This window comes from Dromiciops gliroides, chromosome 3 (assembly GCF_019393635.1).
Source record: "Dromiciops gliroides isolate mDroGli1 chromosome 3, mDroGli1.pri, whole genome shotgun sequence".
Lineage (NCBI taxonomy): Eukaryota > Metazoa > Chordata > Mammalia > Microbiotheria > Microbiotheriidae > Dromiciops > Dromiciops gliroides.
Window position 1 is genome coordinate 68255995 of NC_057863.1, and position 18195 is coordinate 68274189.

The following is an 18195-nucleotide window of genomic DNA, read 5'->3' on the forward strand; positions in this document are numbered from 1 at the left end:
AAGAGGAGGAGGAGGAAGCAGGGAGGAGGGGTGGGGAGAAGAGGGAGAAGATGAGTGGGAGGAGGAGGAAGAAGGGAAGAAAGGGAAGAGGAGGAGGGCAGGAGGAGGGGGGAAGAATGAGAAGAAGAGGAAGGGCAGAGGGAGGAGAAAAAAGGAGGGGAAGAAGGAAGAGGAGGAGGAAGAGGCTAGGACAGGGCCACCTAGTTCTGAGGCTTTCATTTGGTGATGGAGAGGAATAGAACTGGAAGAGACATTAGACTCTACTCTATTCCAACATGTCATAAAATCATAGATTTAGAGCTAGAAGGGACCTTGGAAATCAAGTACACCCCCCCCCATTTTGCAGGCAAGGAAACGGAGGCACCTACTTGCCCACTCTCCTTTTATAGATAATAAACACTTCCTGATTGAAGATGAAAAAACTTTGATTCAGAGAGAATTGGCTAGTATTTATATAGTTGTATGGTTTGCATATGTTATTTTACACATGCTATTTCATTTGATCTTCCTAACTCTAGGAAGTAAGTGCTATTATTATTCCCTCTTTACAGATGGAGAAACCGAGGCTTAGAGAGGTTAGGCGACTTGCCTAGGATCACACTGCAGGATACAAACCAAGCCCCCACCACTCTATCCTCTGCAACACTAGTTGGTTCACTAAGTGACTTTCGCAGCTAACACTGCAATGTGAGAGTTGGGACTCCGCCTGAAACCTCTGTCCAGTGTTCTTTCCACTACACCATGTAGCTGCCTCTTAGCTGAGTTCTAAGATACTTTCGAGCTCTGATATTCTGTGCCCTTCACATGTGTGATATACGGAGGCGGAAGGGCTAGGTCTAGCTTGGGGAATGGGACTCCCCTTTCCCCCTGCCTCCCCATTGGAAGATGACACAGGCAATGTCAGATCGACCATAACTTTTATTATCTGCAGGTCGAGAAGGAAGGGATGTTGGCACCAGGGACACTGATGAAAGGCCCGAAGATATCCCTCAGGCAACATCCACGCGGGCGAAACTCTGGTCCATCCCTAGGCTGTTCTCCACGTAGACCTCGTACTTGCCGCTGTCCTGTGCTGTGGCCCGGCGGATGGTCAGCGTGGTGTTAGTATTGCCGATCTCGTAGTACACCCTGGAAGAGAGAGAGAGAGAGAGAGAGAGAGAGAGAGAGAGAGAGAGAGAGAGAGAGAGAGAGAGAGAGAGAGAGAGGCTGTCAGTGCTGGCGATCCCCCAGGCCTCCGCGATTTCCAGGGCCCATCCCCCACCCCTACCCGAGGCCCCGCCCAGAGTTCCATCCCCTGCGCAGAGCCCGGTCTCTTGCCTGTCGTCCTCTTCAATGTCCAGCCCGTCCTTGGTCCATCCTACGTTAGGAGCTGGCTCGCCTAGGATTTCTGCGGTCAGCGTCACCGTAGTTCCTTTGCGTGCCTTGGTATTGTCTGGTCCCTTCTTGATCTTGGCTGGGACTGTGGGGTGCGACGGGAGGAAACCGATAAGGAGGCAAAGGGGAAGATGAGGAAGAGTTCTTTCCTCCCCGTCTCCTCTCCCGCTACTTGCCCATCACAGGATTTAGAGCTAAAAGGGATCTTAGAGATAGTCCAATCTCCTCATTTTACACTGGACATGAAGACAGAAGAACTGTGTTCAAATCCCACTCCTGTTCTTTGATAGTTGCGTGACCCTGAGCAAGTCACTCAACCTCTGAGCCTCAAGCGGTTCTCATTTGTAAAATTAGTATGTTAATACATGTACCACCTAATTCACTGGGTTATTGTGAAGAAAGCACTCTTTCAAACCTTAGAGCTAGAAAAATATGTGGTATGTATCTACAGATGAAGACGATGTGGTGCGGATACTTAAAACCTATCCTCAGTCCCTATGGGGAACTTCGTGAGGTTAGGCAACCTCTCGTGACCTTGAGGCGAGCTGTTTTAACGACCTTTGTAATACTAACTGCCCCACCCACCTCTCAGGCTGGTGGTCAAGATTGATAGGGTATTCTGGGAAATGGGTCTGTTACGAGAAAGCCCGGAATGCCCAACAAACTCCGAATGTAGGTGGATGTGACTAGGGACCTAGAAGGTCATACCTTCCACGAGTATCCGCGCAGAGTCCGAGCACTCGCCGAAGGGATTGGACACGTTGATGCTGTACTGACCCAGGTCAGCTAGCTCTCCGTCGCGCACTACCAGCGCCACCACGTCGGGGTCCTCGAAGATGTAGCGGTACTTGGGCCCATCTCGGAGCTCCTTGCCATCTTTGCTCCAGCGAATAAAAGGGTCAGGAAAAGCCGAGATCCGACAGGAGAGCTTCGCTGCGCTTCCCTCGATCAGCACGACGTCCTGTAGCGGCTGCAGCACGCGTGGTGGCCCCTTCTCCTTCAACTCTTTCCGGGACCTGTTCAGGTCAATGCCAAACTCGAACCCGTCCCTAATGGCTCAACTCCACCCCAATCCTCTCCCAACAGCAGACGGATCACCAGGTGGGTTCCCCTTCTAGTCTTTCTTCAAACTTTTGACCACATATGATAACTCACAGTCTTCTCTTCACTTGACCTCTGGGTCATAGCCCAGGTCCTCAGTTAGACGCCTCCTGACCCTGCTCAAATGCGCTCTCCTGACTGCTTCCCCCACCCACCCATCTCTCTGTCTCCGATTCTCTGTCCGTATTTGTCTCTCTGTCTCTGACTGTCTCTGTCTCCCTCACTGCCTCCCTTTGTCTCTTGTGTCCGTCTGTATCTGTCTCTGTGCCTCTGTGCATTTCTCTCTCTCTCTCTCTCTCTCTCTCTCTCTCTCTCTCTCTCTCTCTCTCACACTCTCTCCCTCTCTCTCTCCCTCTCTCCCCCTCCCTCCCTCCCTCCCTCTCTCTCTCTCTCTCTCCCCCCCCTTCTTCCCCCATGTCGCTTTCTCAGAGATGTCCTACTGATCCCGGGAACGACCCCGAGACATTCCAACCCCCTCACCTGTGGCCCCGGTAAGAAGCCTGGATGCGGATGGCAGCGCTCTGCACCTGGGGGTCATTGATGTCCAGGGTGCAGCCTGGAGGTGGGGCCGCCGGCTTCTTGGCCGGAGCTGCTTTGGACATCTGGAAGAGCAGATGGTGACCACGGAATTCAAGGCCTAGACAGAAACTCGTCCCCAGTACCCAACCGTTCCCTCCCAGAGCAGAAGCTGAATGGGACACTTAGAAGGTCCGAACTCACCACGGAGCTGGGGGCAGAGGGACCTACAGAAAGGGCTTGGGTTGAAGGGCTAGGTTAGCCTTCGGCAGGATAGCACAGGACTGGACGGGGAGGGCAGGTGGCCCCGTGCCCCTGGCTTTATATACAGCTCCCCTCCTCGCCTTGTTTGGCGTGGTTGCCCCTGGTCCCCCCGAGACCCCAGTCTTCGCCTACCCAGCCTGAGCTGGATCCTTATTTAGCCCGAGGAAGCCGGGGATGCTGGCTCAGCCGTAGTTGCTAACCCGTGGGGGAAACCCGAGTGGCGCTGGGGCCCCCATAGCGTCAGCAAACCGACAGCTGGACAGCAAGACACCGCCTCACCCCGCCCCACCCCTCCCTCCCCAGCAGAACACTTGGGGAGGATAGAAGCAGAAAGTGCAATTCTCTGGGTGAAGTTCAGGTATACCCCACTCGACCAATCACAAGACGTTAACAGGGTCACTGTGACCAATCAGGCAGAACCCTTGGTGCCCAGTCCTGAGCCAGTCTGAACTTTCTGCCCAGGAGTTTCCAGTGCTCCTCTCCCCCACCCCTAATACCAACCAATGGGCTGATAGGAGGACACAGGGAATGGTGGGGGAAGTCCAGCCCCCACCCCTCCTAACACACTCTTTTCTGTACTGTTTTCAGAGTATTGGGTAAGACTGGATCAAATGATTTCTTGAGGATGGGTGTGCCTGCCACCTGCTTCCAAGCTCCTGACTCCCCATCCCCTTGAGAGATGCAATGTACTATAGTGAAAATACCACTGGATTTTGGAGTCAGAGAACTGGAGTCATTCCCTCAACTGTAAAATGAAGGTTAGACTCAGTAACCTGGAAGGTACATTCCATCTCTATATTCATTATTCTGTGAACCTAGGATATTTCCTCAACTGATGACCTGTGTGACCTTGGGCAACTCATTTATGAGGGGTACGATGGATAAGTCTAAGAGCCAGGAAGATCTGAATTAATATGTGGCCTCGGACACTAACCTAGCTGTGTGATCCTAGGCAAGTCACTTAACCTCTGTCTGCCTCAGCTCCCTCAACTGTAAAAGCACCTACCTCACCAAGATGTTGCAGAGATCTTAGCATAGTGCCTGGCACATAGTAGGTGCTTAATAAATGCTTGTCCCTTTCCCCTTCATGTCTCTGGGCCACAGTTTCCTACTAGTTTGGGCCTTGCAGTCTTTGATCTGACATTTCTGTGGCTGGGTGACCTTAAGCAAATCATTTAACCTATTTGAGCATCGGTTACCTCTTGTAGAAAATGGGTTGTTGTGAAGAAAATCCTATATAAATGTAAGTTCTTTTTCTTTTTTTTTTTTTTTTAGTGAGGCAATTGGGGTTAAGTGACTTGCCCAGGGTCACACAGCTAGTAAGTGTTAAGTGTCTAAGGTCGGATTTAAACTCAGGTACTCCTGACTGATTCCAGGGCCGGTGCTCTATCCACTGTGCCACCTAGCTTCCCCTAAATGTAAGTTCTAATTAGACATAACCTCATCCTTTGGATTTGGGTTTGACTGAATCATGGGGGAGAGTCTAGATGTCTGGGGAAATGAAACAAAAGCCACCCAAAGGACTAGGTCTGAGTATGGGTTAGAGAGGCAGAATGTTATAGTGGAAAGAATACTTGATTTGGGGTCAAAGAACCCATCTCCAAATCCAGTATAAACCTGGGAAAGTAATTTCCTAATTTCTAAAATGAGAGGGTTATGTATAAAATTACCACCTTGTGGAGTGGGGAGAAGAAAAAGGGAGGGAGAGATTTTGGAACTCGAAATTTAAAAATAATAATGTTTCAAATTGTTAATACATGTAATTAAGAAAAATAAAATATGATTTTAAAAAACAGGGGCAGCTAGATGGCGCAATGGATAGAGCACCGGCCCTGGAGTCAGGAGGACCTGAGTTCAAATCTGACATCAGACACTTGACACTTACTACCTGTGTGACCCTGGGCAAGTCACTTAACCCCAATTGCCTCACTTAAAAAAAAAAAAAAAGAAATGAGATGGTTAGACAAATAGATATCTATGCTCTCTTCTAGCCTTAACCCTATGATGACCTCTGCGACTTTGGGAAACTCATAGATGTAGGGCTGGAAGGGACATCAGAAGCCATCTAGGCCAACCCCTTCATTTTATAGGTGAAGAAAACCAGGCCCAGGGAAATGATATTTGTCCCAAGGTCATGTAAGTAGCAACCACTAGAATTGGGATTTGAACCCAGGTCCTCTGACTCAATAGCTTTTTCTGTTTGACTATGCAGTGGAAGTCTTTCTTCTCCATCTTCATAGGGAAAAATAAAATCCTTTCCTCAATCTAAAATCCTGTTAGTTTAGAATCCTCTTCACCAGAGAGCCCAAAGAAGGGCTTGCCTGAGCTGGGACAGAGAGCCTGGGAGCTCTTGTCCCGGAGCAGCTGGACTCAAGTGTCAGGAAAGAAAATTACCAATTAATGCTTCTTCCAAGTCATGAGACTCTTAATGGTCACTGAGCCCATTTCCAGGCCAGGTGATTTTTTTTTCTCCTTCACCCAGGGCAGAGATATTAAGGCTGAGGGAGAAGCCCTGGTAGCAGAGGAAAGTGTTACCTCAAAAGGCTATTAGGCTGGGGCAGCTAGGTGGCGCAGTGGATAGAGCACTGGCCCTGGAGTTAGGAGGACCTGAGTTCAAAGCCAGCCTCAGACACTTAACACTTACTAGCTGTGTGACCTTGGGAAAGTCATTTAACCCCAATTGCCTCACAAAAAAAAAAGAAGAAGAAGAAATAAAAAGGTTATTAGGCTGTAGGACAAGTTGGCCCAAACCCCAGACTCTAGGGCACTTCCAGATTGGATTGATCAGAGTTATAGTCCAGCTCTGGATGACCAAGCTAGGAGCCAAGAAGCTTTTTTTTTTTTTTTTTGGGCGGGGCAATGAGGGTTAAGTGACTTGCCCAGGGTCACACAGCTAGTGTCAAGTGTCTGAGGTCGGATTTGAACTCAGGTTTTCCTGAATCCAGGGCCAGTGCCTTATCCACTGTGCCACCTAGCTGCCACCCAGGAAGCTCTTAATAGGTTAGAAAATGTAATGGTCAGGAATGGGCCACATTTCCTCATCTGTAAAATGACCTCTGGGATCCCTTCCCATCGACAGAATCAAGATCCCCTCCTGAGCAGCAGCTCAGAATAGCCAGGTCTGGGCCATAGACAGGTGTGGGAGCACATAATTGACCCCTCCAGGTATCTTGCAGCTTATTCAGGACCTGTATAAACCTTTGGCTAAGCCCTGCCAGGTTTCATGGGATCCTCCAGGTCTAATGGGATCCTCCAGGTCTAATGGGATGATTCAGTTATTTCAAAAAGAAAGAAGAAAAAGCCTGCAGCACAATGACTTGTGGTTAAAGGCAGAATTACTTTACATTTCCCACAGGCCCAGGTAAGGGGTCCTTGATTGGGTCCTGTCACTACCCATATGCACATTCCCCACAACACGGTGCAGCTGCTGCTGGTCAGGTGCCTGCTTATGGGTATTCTTCATGTGTTTCTATATTGTCCTCTCTTCTTCTTTGGTGTCTTTTCTTAGTACCTAGCACAGAGCTCCACATAGGAAAGATGTTTGAGCAGTCATCTGGGAAACAAGATGGCATAATCTGGATTCTGGAGCCCTGGATTTGAGTCTAGGCTTACATAGTTAAAAGCTGTGTGATCCTTGGCAAATGAACTTTTTCCTAATCCAGATTGGGTTTATGATGTCCTCAGAGCTCCCGTTATCCATAGGCCCATGATGTAATGCTACCTGCTTGTATGCTGCTGGCAATTTCTGGTTCTCCTTGGCCTCTCTGTCCTTCCCACACCACCCCAGTGCCTCCATAAGCCCTTGGAACATCCTAGGTTTTCTCATCTGTAAAATGGGCATATTATTTGTTTTTTCCCACCTCAAAGAGTGATTTGAAGGAACTTGCCTTGTAAACCATCAAGAATTATACAAATGCAAACTCATAATACTGAATGGTTTACAAACTGGGCTAGGATCTGGGTCTGGCTGTGTTGAGCAGGGAATATGGAAGAAAGAAAGGAAAGAAGGAAGGGAGGGAGGGAGGAAGGAAGGAAGGAAGGAAGGAAGGAAGGAAGGAAGGAAGGAAGGAAGGAAGGAAGGAAAAATGGGGAAGGACAGAAGGAGGGAGGGAGGAAACAAGTATTTATTGAGTGCCTACTGTGTACCAGGCACTATGCCAAGTGCTTTACAAATATGAACTCATTTATTCTCAGGATTGAGAATAGAATTTGGCTGGAAGCTGAAGACAGAGAGGTAAGGAGCCTATCCAGAAGAGGTATGGGGAGGTCAGGTTGGGCTGACCACAATGACTCCAGGACCCATTCACCTATAGTTTCTTGCCTATTACAAAGTTCTACTTGGCTACCATGCCAATGTGGCTTCTTGGAGATCAGAGCATGGCTCACTTCCTGGGCTCTCACTTGGTGAAAGATGTTGTCCCAGGACTGTATTATTTATTAGGACCAAATTGGTCTAGACATTAGTAAAGGAGAGGAAAGGATTGGACAGAGACGATGGGGACTGGGGAAAGGAAGGTCGGGATCCCAGACAAGGAAGGAAAACAGTGATGGGGCAAAGCAGGAGGAGTCAATATCGGGGTCCAAACAGTATAATAGGCAGTTGTTTGAGAGAAGACTTCACGGATGTAATTGGGGAATAAATATGCACTTATATAGAGCCTACTGTGCACCAGGCACCTTGCTAAGCACTTAATAATATCTTGTTTGATCCTCACAACCTACTCTCTGAGGTAGATGCTATTATTATCTTTATTTAACAGGTGAGGAAACTGAGGCACAGATGAAGTGATTTGCCCAGGGTCACATTGGTCTTCCTGACTCTGGGCCCAGTGCTCTGTGCACCATGGCACCTGCTAGCTACCTCAAGTGGTCTAGCTTACACTTTCGTGTCAGGGACTGGTTTGACAGTCTGGTAAAACCTATAGCCCCCTTCTCCAAATAGTGTTTAATTGTGTAAAATATATAGGATTACAAAGGAAACCAAGAGCTAGTGAAAATAAATGGCCATTTTTGCCCATTCAGATTCATGGAGCTCCTGAAATCTATCCATGGTCCCATCCGTGGCCCCCAAGTTAAGAACCGAGCTCCATAGGAAAATAAAAGGAGCCCTCCTCCCCCTCCCCCATTCACATCAACACCCCCCCACCCCAGTCCAGAAAAGTCCCCAGACAGAACACAAAGGTCTCCCTGGTGCTTGTTGTTTTTATTGGCCCTGGGACAGACAGACAGATGGATGGAGGATGGAGAGATAGGCAGGGCTCAGGACAACACTGGAGAGAGGGGTTGGGGGATGGATGGAGAGAGGAAGGGAAAACTTCACAAAAGTCAATAAATAAATAAATATGAGGGTGGTGAAGGCAAAGGCTGCGAGGGTTGGGGGCGGGAGGAGGAAGGTGCTGGGACCATCTCAAGCCCGGTGCAAGAAGCCTTGGGCCACAAGCTGAGAGGACAGGAGCAAGACCCCTTCCTCCCCCCTCACTGGGCAGAGAGGGGAGAGCAAAGGAAGGATGAGCTCTTCAGCCTCACTGATTCCCAACCTCTAGGCTATCCTGTCCTTGAGCCTCCTTATCTAAGATGGACAGTCTTGGTTCTGCGACCCAGTGCCCCCTAATCTCAACTCCCGCAGACTGAACACCTCCCCAGCGTCCCAGGCGCCATCATTCACTCACCTAACTGGCGTCCCCTCTTTTGCTCCCACCTTTCTGGTTTATCACTCTTTCCACTGATCTCTCCCATCCCGTCGGCCCTATGCTGCCGGCTGTCTCACTCCCTATTCCTGCACTTTCTTCTCTTCAGTAATGGTGCTCACACCCAGCCTCATCATCGTTCCCTTCGATCTCCCCCAAGGGCTCCCCATCCAACAGCTAGACCCCCTCCGAGGCCTCCCCTTCATCATGTCCCTTTCTCTCTGCCCCCGCCACCCCAGTCCTCTTTCTCTTCTTGTCCCTCATCTCCCCCAACCCTCAGTCCTTCAGCCTGGTTGAAGCCCGGCGTAGCCCAGGTGGGGCTTATGCTATCCCTGGGGCTCCCGTTGCCCGTGGGTCCATGAGGTAATGCCACCTGGTTGGCTGTTGCTGGTGGTGTCCGGTCCCCGTTGGCCTCTCTGTCTCCCCCCACCCTACCCCAGTGCTGCCATAAGCCCCTGGAATGTCCCGTGTGCAAGGGCAGGGGAGTCCAGGAGCCGGATTGCAGGGATCCCAGAGCCCGAGGGCCGGGAGGCCGGAGGGGTCCGAGGTCCGGGAGGCTAAGGGCTGCCAGGGTAGGAGCGCAGCAGCACCTTATGGCGGGTGGCAGCCTCCGCCCGTCGGCGTTTCTGTTCCCCCAAGAACTCCTTCAGCCTGTTGGTGGTAAAAGTCAGCGTCTGGCGCCGGAGCTTCATCAGGTAGGCGTCCTGCAGCCAGGGGTGCGCCAAGCAGTCCTGCAGTGAGGGCCGGCTCCTAGAAAACAAGGAGCGATCAGAGAGCAGGATGAGTTGGGAGAGATGCCAGGGAAGCTGGGGGGGGGGTCACACAAGACAGGAGGCCCGGCACTAGAAAAAGCTGCCAATAGGGAAGGGGGCGGCCTCATTACTCACCAGGGGTGGACAGAAAGAACCTTGCGCAAAAAGAGGGCAGCACTCTGGGAGGTATTGGGGTACAGCAGAAAGGCATCAAAGCGGCCCCCAACAATCCGGGCCTCTGTCTCCCGGGGGTCTGGCTCATAAAATGGGGAGCGTCCACTGAGCCTGGGGAAAGACACAGCCAAAGATCAGTGTTGGGCACAGGAAGGCAATTGGAGTGGAAGGAATGATTAGAACTGTGTTATGCACAGGAATGCACAGAATTCTGGGGAAGGAGCTACCAGGAGCTAAAATGGGAGAACAGAGAAAGGGAAAAATCCCCAGAAGGGACCTTAGAGTCCATCGAATCGCATCATCCCACTTTACAGATGAGGAACCAAGACTCGGCAATGTTAACTCGCCCAAGGATCACACAGCAAGATGGTGCCTGAAGTGGGATCTCAGAGCTTCATTGCTGACTCTTAAGCCTAACACTCTTCCTACTGTGCCCCCCTACCTCACCCACCAGGTCTGCAGAGGTGGATTTTGAAGTGAGAACAGAATATACCCAGGCAGAGGGAGGTGGGGCAGTCCCAAGGCCAGAGCTTAGAGCATATGAATGGGTTCCTCAGGATAGGGATCACTCACATGATGTAGGTGAGCACACCAACACCCCAGATGTCTGTGGCAGAGCCAATGGGTTCGCCTTTCACCATCTCAGGAGCTGGCAAGAGACAGAGACAGAGTTGACTCAGCTACCTGTGTATAGTGGCTTTGCTTGGGTGGGCATGGGTGTTGCCTGTTGGAGCCGAGGAATAGCTGTGAGAGGGCCAAGCCCCCACCCACCATGTCCCTCAAAACAATTACAGTTGTTAAGTAGCCTCCATCACTTGATGAATAAAATCCAAATTTGTGGACTGGCATTCAAGACCCTTGTCAACCAAACTCCAATCTACCTTTCCTTCCTCTTTTCTAAATATCTAGAAAGGATAACCTAGTCTTGATACCTCTACCTCACCTTCCACTCACTCCTTAACTCCCAGTAATCTAGGTTCCTTTCTACTTCCCCCATTGAAATGTCTCCCTTTGGGGTCATCAATGATCATTCTACTGCCAAATCCAGTGGTCTCTTCCTATTCCTCACCTCCCTTGAAATCTCTGCAACATTGGACACCCTTAACACCCTTCTTCTGGGTACTTTTTCTTCCCTCTGTTTTTAGGCCATCGTACTCACCACTGCCTGTTTGACCATTCCTTCACTAAATCATTTGCCATCTCTGCTCTCTTCCCAATTTCTAACTGTAGACATCCCTCATGGCTCCAAGCTGCCTTCCTAGTCCTATCTCCTGATAATTCTCCTCCCTGTGCTTAGCATGGTCCCTGGCACATAGTAAGCCCTTAATCAATACTTGTTTCCTTCCTATATTTGAGGGAAACCAGCCAGCTCTTTCTCCAAACACATCTCTCAGTTTCTAGCAAATGCCATTATTTGAACAGTTGCCAAGGCAGAATACGTTAGTTACTTCTCCATCTCCCATTCTTCAAATCTCGAGGGAAAGGAAGGTGACCTATCCTCCTTCCTCTGAAACCTCAGAGTAATGCATCTCTAGCTCTCTTTGTTTTACTCACTCTCTACTTCTTTCTTATAGTTAGGGTTATACATCTTCTTGCCCTACTTGACTTGAAGACTAGACCCTTGCTTATTCATCTTTGTACCCCTGAAGCACCTAACACCATACCTTGCACATGGCAAGCACTTAACAAACATTTGCTAAATTTAATTTGCCAAATGAATGAATGATAGCATCAAGGGCCATAGACATAGGTTGGCCACCAGATGCCTCTAACTCATGCGTACGGCTATCCCTTCCACATCACAAGGATTAGGAGTACAGCACCCCTTAAGTCTGGAAAATCCACATAAATTTGTTTGGCCTTCCCTTGATACCAGAGAAGAAGTCTGAATCATTATGTTTATTTTACGTATTTCTGAGTTTCTAAATATTTTCTGTGTGGTCTGCGTGTCATCTGTGGCTTCTTTAAAATTCCCCCAGAATTCCCACTTAATTTATTTGTTTGTTTGGTGGGTTTTTTGTTGTTGTTGTTGTTGTTGTTGTTTTTCAGGACAATGGGGGTTAAGTGACTTGCCCAGGGTCACACAGCTAGTAAGTGTCAAGTGTCTGAGGTTGGATCTGAACTCAGGTCCTCCTAAATCCAGGGCTGGTGCTTTATCCACTGTGCCACCTAGCTGCCCCTCCCACTTAATTTATTACGACAATTTGCAATATATTGAAACCACAGTGGAGAAAGTCAAGATGCGCCCAATGTGGCAGTCACTGGATGTCTCCACTCCATCTCCCCATGGGGTGTGGATGTCCATAGAAAGCCCAGGGAAACCTGGGTGGGCCTGGAGTATTCCAGTGCCTCCCTGAGCTATGTTAGAAATGGAGTCAGCAAGGGGTAAATGTTGAACTGGGTCCCCTGGCTCTTTTCATCATCTGCCTTTGGCCAGATTGTACCCTTAGCCCTGCTTAGTCTGTGGGGCCCAGAGATCAGGCCCCTGCTTTCAAATAGTTCCCACTGACTCCAGGTTTTATAGCTTCCAAAGTGCTTTCTGCTTGAAGCTGGCTCCAGAAGGGATGGGGTCTCAGGACCACCTATCCCCCCCCCAGTAGATTTCCTGAGGGACTCTCTGATGACAAACTAACTTTTAGGCTCCCCCAAAGCCAGCTGGCTCCCTGAGGTTTCCTAGAGCAGGCCTGAATGTCCCTTGTGTGGTTTTTTTAATATTAGATTTTTTTTTTGGTGGGGCAATAAGGGTTAAGTGACTTGCCCAGGGTCACACAGCTAGTAAGTGTCAAGTGTCTGAGGCCACATTTGAACTCAGGTTCTCCTGAATCCAGGGCTGGTGCTCTATCCACTGCACCACCTACCTGCCCCTCTTGTGTGGTTTTCTATGGACATCTGCACCAAATTGGGGGCAGAGTGGGAATGCCAGCCAGAGCCTGACCCTCTTATGAGGGGCCGGAAGGGCCTTCAGCCCGAGCAGCCCTCACCCATGTACTCCAGCGTGCCGGTGCGGTGGCCCAGGGGCTGCAGGGCCTGGGGGCTGTAGGGCTGGGCACTGCCAAAGTCCACGATCTTGAGAGCGTTGTCGTGTGTGAGCAGCAAGTTGTCAGGTTTGATGTCCAGGTGCAGCACGTGGTGGTCATGGAGGTATTCCAGGCCCTGCAGCAGCTGGACCACATAGGTGGCCACGTCGTCCTCAGAGTACCGAAACCTGGCGGGTGGGAGGACACAAGAGCCATGGCGTGGGAGGCCAGCCCCACTGTGCTACCTCATGGGATGCTAAAAGCCGCAGGCTGTGGCCAGAGCCCTCAGGGAATCTCCCTCCTCCTCTCCCCTGAGCCAGCCAGCCAAAAGCCACGTTCATTGTACCGTTCACTGAGTCCACAGAGCAGCTCCCGGTTCCCACAGCTCTCTGCGATGAGCACAAGGTAGCGGGGGGTGATGTACGCCTCGTGCAGGGACATGAGCCGCTCATGGTGTAGAGAGCGTAATACTTCATACTCCTGAAGCACCCGCTGCTTGCCCTCGGCCACATAGGGGACGATCTTTGCCACGAATGACCGGCCTGTGGCATTCTCCCGGCAGGCCCTCACCACACCAAACCGACCCCTGGAGGTGGGAGGAAGGGGGGCACAGAGCGAGGAAACCACAGGGTGAGGTCAGGGGAGACAAAGGGCATGGAGACCCCAAATAAGGACTGGAAGCCAGGGTGGGCACAGCTGGGGAAAGAGGAAGGGTGTTTGGCATCTGTGTCCCATCCTTTATCTCAGGCCTCTATGGGGTTTGATCGTCAGGATTCTGTGCCAACCTCCCCGCCCTGAGCTCCACCATAACCATCCCCCCTAGCCAACAAGAATTTATTAAAATGTCTGAGGTGGGTGCAGAGCACTGAACACACAAAGCAAGGACGCCACCCTGAGCACACACACCTTCCTCATCACCCCCTTTTGGACTTGCCTGGCCTTTTCCTCCAGGAAGGTGTAGGGTTTTTGAGGAGGTCCCTGACGAAGCGTGGTGCCCTCAGGGCCAGCAGAGCTGGGGGGTCTGCCTCCCGGAGAGCTGAGCCTCTCCTTGGCTGGGGTGGGGCTGTGCACGGTCGCTTTAGTGGGGCTGGGGGTGGGCTCAGGGGCTTGGGGCTCAGGGATGGTGGGTTCTGACACAAAAGAAGTCACCATATACATAGGGGCTGGGGAGGAGGTTGCTTTACTCTCAGGGGTGCTAGGGGATGGGGCTTTTGTGTTGGAAGCAGGAGACTCAGGCCCACTAGGTGGGGGCTGATCACTGGGGGATGTGACCTCTGCTTGCCGTGCAGCCAGCAGACCCCTGTGCTTTCGTGGAGGGGTTGGGGGAGGTGGACCTATAGCCTTGAGGTGAGACTGGACCTGGTTGAGGGGTGTTGGGGGAGAGGGGGAGGCAGGGGCTGAAGGAAGAGATTGTGTAGAGGCTGGAGCCACGGGAGATGCAGGCTCAGGAACTGGGGTTGGAGAGACTGGAGAAGCTGGGGGGCCTGGGGAGGCCGGGGCTGGAGAGGCTGGGGTTGGGGTGGCTGAAGTTGGTGTGGTTGGGGCTGTAGAGGTTGGGCAAGCTGCAGAGGCTGGGGCTGGGGGAGAGATAGGTGAGGTAGGAGTGGAAGGAATGGGGGTCCCAGCTGGCACTGAGGTAATAGGGATTTCCTGTTGAGTGGTAGATTTCAAAACTGGGGTATCTGGGCAGAGAAAAGAGAAAGCATTTGCTATAGGACTCCCCATGTAGAAGCAAGGCCCTGGTGAGGGATAAAGGTGGAAAGGGAAAGTAAAATCCAAAGCAGACAAATCCCAGGGTCCTAAGGGCTCTCAGACTGGAGGGCATCATCCCCCCATTCCACAACCACCAGGTCCCCAATCCATCAATACTAAATGATTCCCACCATCTGTCTCTCCAAGGCCCCAGCACCCCAGTCTCCTGACCTGTGGCTTTTCCAACAAGGACCCTCTCTGACGCATTGCTGAAGGGGCCCTGCCCGGCTCGGTTGGCACAGGCCACTCGAAACCTCACAGTCATGCCCGGTGGCAGCTGGGTGACGTTGTAGTAGCAGTCAGTGATACCTGAGCTCACACAGTGCCATATGGATTCCCCTGGGGACAGAGAGGACATAGGGGTGGGAGGTAGGCAGTGGGGGACTGTCACGAGGCCATGGGCACACAAGGGAGGTCTAGCCTACACAACAGGAGTTCTATAAAGAATCGAGGGAGTGGCGGGTGGTTTAGTGAGCTGGGGGCGAGAGCTAAGGGGAAGGGAAGAAGAAAGAGAGGCCCAAGCCTACTTTCTCCCTCCTGTTAGGATTCCCTCACCTTCTCCAGTCTCCCTTGGAGACTTCTCAGCCCCTCACTCTCACCTCCATTCTCCCAGACTCTCTCAGTATCCCCCTCCCAGCTTCTTCTGAGCCCCTCTGAACCCCTCTGCCCCAAGTCTCACCATCTATACGTCGCTCCAGCGTGTATGTACAAGGGGCTCGACTATCTCCGGGCTTCCACACCACCAATGCTGTATCCTGGTATTTCTGGGGCACTTCAGGGGGAGCCAGCTTGCCTGGGAGGCCTGGTGAGAGGAAGAAGACCTCATGAGCCCTGAAACGCCAACTCCAAATCTCCATCAATTTCCTCTCCACCCCCCCTCCCATTCCTACTGAGGATTAGAGGCCTTCCCACCCCTGCCCCTTCCCTCTGTACTCACGGGCCACAGCCAGAGTGCAGGAGCTGGTGGCGCTGCCCAAGGCATTGCGGGCAGAACACTCATACAGCCCAGCATGGCGCTTCCCAGCACGAGGGATGGTCAGCAGCTGCCTCCCATCTTTGCAGGATACTATAGTCACTGATGGTTCTGACCGGAGGGACTGTTTGTCTACAGGGGCCAAGAAAGGGCCACAGACATGTCAGTCCTCTGGGCCCTGGCCCAGAACTGTCTGATCACCTCATGATCTCCCCGACGACCCTGGGCCCCCTCTCTTGTTGCTAGGCACCTCCTGCCTCCCAAGAGATAGTCAAGTAGGATCTATCTCTCCTGAATTAAGGGACAGGATCGGGGTGAAGGAATGGGAAGTGGACTGTAATTCACCAGCTCATTTTTCATACACATCACACAGAATGAAGGTGGGAACTATTGTGGTTGGCAGGAGGAGGAAAGACGCATTGCTACCTTTTGTCCAGGATATTTGGGGTGCAGGGCAGGCCGCTGGGAGGCACAGGAGGGTAGCTGCCTCCCCATCTAGCAGCACCTGGTCCTTCAGCTTGATATGAAAGACAGGGGGGAAATCTAAAGGGAGAATCAGAGAAAAAGTACAGCATTAGACTGAGAAGATGTTAGGGGCGGGAATAACCACTGGAGTGTGTATTTGTTGTGGGGAGAGGCACCGAGTGCCGGCCCAGATTCTAGTCAATACCATTCACCGAGGGGCTTCTTGGTGCAAGGTGCTATGGGATCTGCATAATGGATTAGACAGAGCCCTGGCTCAAAAAGCTTCCCCTGCAGTGGATGAAAGAAGGCATGTGCCAATGATGGCAGAAACATATACAGCACTTTCAAGCACCATTTGATAATAGCATTTATATACCATAAGGTTTCTCATTTGCTCCTTGCAACAAAGATGTTATTATGATGGAAGTAGGTCCTATTATTATTATTATTTCCATTTTACAGATGAGCAAACTGAGGCTAAGGGAGGTTAAGTAACTTGCCCCGTGTCACACATAGTCTGAAGCAGGATTCAAATTCTTAACAATAACAAGAGCTATCATTTCTAGAGCACTTACTACATGCCAGGGACTATGTTAAGTACTTTACAAATATCTTATCCTTAAAATAACCCTGGGAGATAAGGATTATAATTGTTATTGTTATTATTATTATTATCCTCATTTTACAGATGAGGAAACTGAGGCAAACAGGGTGACGAAACTTACCCAGAGTCACACAGCTAGTAAGTGTCTAAGACCAGATTTGAGCTCAGGAACATGAGTCTTCCCAATTACAGGACTGGGGGCTCTACTGACTGCGTCACCTAGCTGCCCCTCTCCCCACCCTCCCACGTTGTATAGAAACCATGAATTCAAAGTAGGGTTCCAGCATACATGAGAGGTACTCAGTGCTATGAGCATTCATAGAAGAGAAAGATCATTTTTGATTGATGGTAGGGAGGAATAATTCCCTGGGATGAGAGGGAGTACATGGCTGGTATGAATCCAACCTTCCCCCTTACTCTAAGGGAGCAGAGCCAACAGCCAGACTGGGACCACTATTATGGAAGTTTAATTGGACCCAGCTGGTGCTAGCCTTGCCTGGCCATGTAAATAGAAAGGGGATAGAAAAGGAATCAGCTTGGAAACAAAGAGGAACAGGGAGGAAAAAGAAGGAGGTGGAAACAAGCAACTATTAGGCACCTACTATATGGCAAGTAGTGTGCTAAGTGCTTCACAAATATTATCCCATTTGATCCTCACAGCAACCCTGGGAGGTAGGTGCTGTTATTATCTCCTTTTTACCATTGAGAAAACTGAGCCAGAGAAAGGTTAATTGATTTGTCCAGGGTCACATAGCTGATAAATAGCTGAGGTCAGATTTTAACTCAGGTCTTTCTGACTCCAAGCCCAGATCCATCCACTACCAACACCAGGCAATTCCTCTAAAAAAGGGTTGTTTTGTCTGTCCTTCATCCTGAAGAGGACCATGACATCAGGGTGATGTCATGACTTGCAGTGAATTGGATTTAAGTGAGGCAGGGCTGTGTAAGGTCACCAACCTCAGACTCTTTTCCAGAGCCATCTGAATAAGTGGCAAGATATGCATCAGGACGACTGGAGATGGCCCTGGATGTTTAAGGTAAATGGGGTTAAGTGACTTGCCCAGGGTCACACAGCTAATAAGTGTGTGAGGTGGAATTTGAACTCAGGTCCTCTCAACTTCAGGGCCAGTGCTCTATCCATTCCCACACCCAGCTGAAAAAATGGGCTAAGTCTAGAGTCAAAAGACTTGAATTCCACAGCTAGCTCTGCTCCTCACCACCCGTGTGACAATAGGCAAGTCACTTAAAACTTCTGCCACATGTTTTCTGTTCTGACCCCCAGCCCAGGGGGTCACTGTGCCCAGCCAGACTGAGGTGATTGAGAATGGGCTAGTCGGCCAGGAAAGCCAGGCTGCTGGTTTAAATCTAAATCCTGGGCATACCAGGGCACGGGGCTTATTTTCTATAAGTGGTTTACATCTGCTTTCTCTTAATTGCTAGTCATCTTTCTCCCCCAACCCTAATCTCTGTCAAGTTAGGAAGAAAGGAATTGGGTGTTCATTAGGAGAATGCACTA

General features: G+C 50.6%; 2 protein-coding genes across 9 annotated transcripts in view; both read right to left on the reverse strand.

Annotated features, from left to right (window-relative positions):
* Nucleotides 1–989: 989 nt before the first annotated feature.
* SPEGNB (SPEG neighbor) lies at nt 990–3077 on the reverse strand. Its single transcript, XM_043991616.1, has 4 exons — nt 2956–3077; nt 2083–2390; nt 1318–1459; nt 990–1128 (listed from the first exon to the last, which is right to left on the reverse strand). The coding sequence occupies exons 1-4, from the start codon at nt 3075–3077 to the stop codon at nt 990–992; spliced, it is 711 nt and encodes a 236-aa protein (XP_043847551.1).
* A 5369-nt stretch (nt 3078–8446) lies between these two features.
* Nucleotides 8447–18195, reverse strand: part of SPEG (striated muscle enriched protein kinase) — an 84066-nt gene continuing 74317 nt past the window's right edge. For all 8 annotated transcript variants that reach the window (XM_043994748.1, XM_043994747.1, XM_043994755.1 and 5 more), the window contains 10 exons: nt 16037–16153; nt 15575–15742; nt 15317–15439; nt 14809–14976; nt 13820–14567; nt 13232–13471; nt 12850–13073; nt 10442–10517; nt 9830–9979; nt 8447–9692 (listed from right to left, as the gene is read on the reverse strand). In XM_043994748.1, the coding sequence (XP_043850683.1) occupies nt 9500–9692; nt 9830–9979; nt 10442–10517; nt 12850–13073; nt 13232–13471; nt 13820–14567; nt 14809–14976; nt 15317–15439; nt 15575–15742; nt 16037–16153 (2207 nt within the window). In that variant the 3' untranslated portion in view covers nt 8447–9499. The remainder of the gene's footprint in view (nt 9693–9829; nt 9980–10441; nt 10518–12849; nt 13074–13231; nt 13472–13819; nt 14568–14808; nt 14977–15316; nt 15440–15574; nt 15743–16036; nt 16154–18195) is intronic.

Bases quoted from the DNA above. Each gene is read 5' to 3' on its own strand.
- SPEGNB (XM_043991616.1), bottom strand. From the start codon at position 3,077: ATGTCCAAAGCAGCTCCGGCCAAGAAGCCGGCGGCCCCACCTCCAGGC. The intron at 2,391-2,955 runs GTGAGGGGGTTG...TGACCTGAACAG, and splicing joins GCTTCTTACCGGGGCCACAG to GTCCCGGAAAGAGTTGAAGG. The intron at 1,129-1,317 runs GCAAGAGACCGG...TCTCTCTTCCAG, and splicing joins GACATTGAAGAGGACGACAG to GGTGTACTACGAGATCGGCA.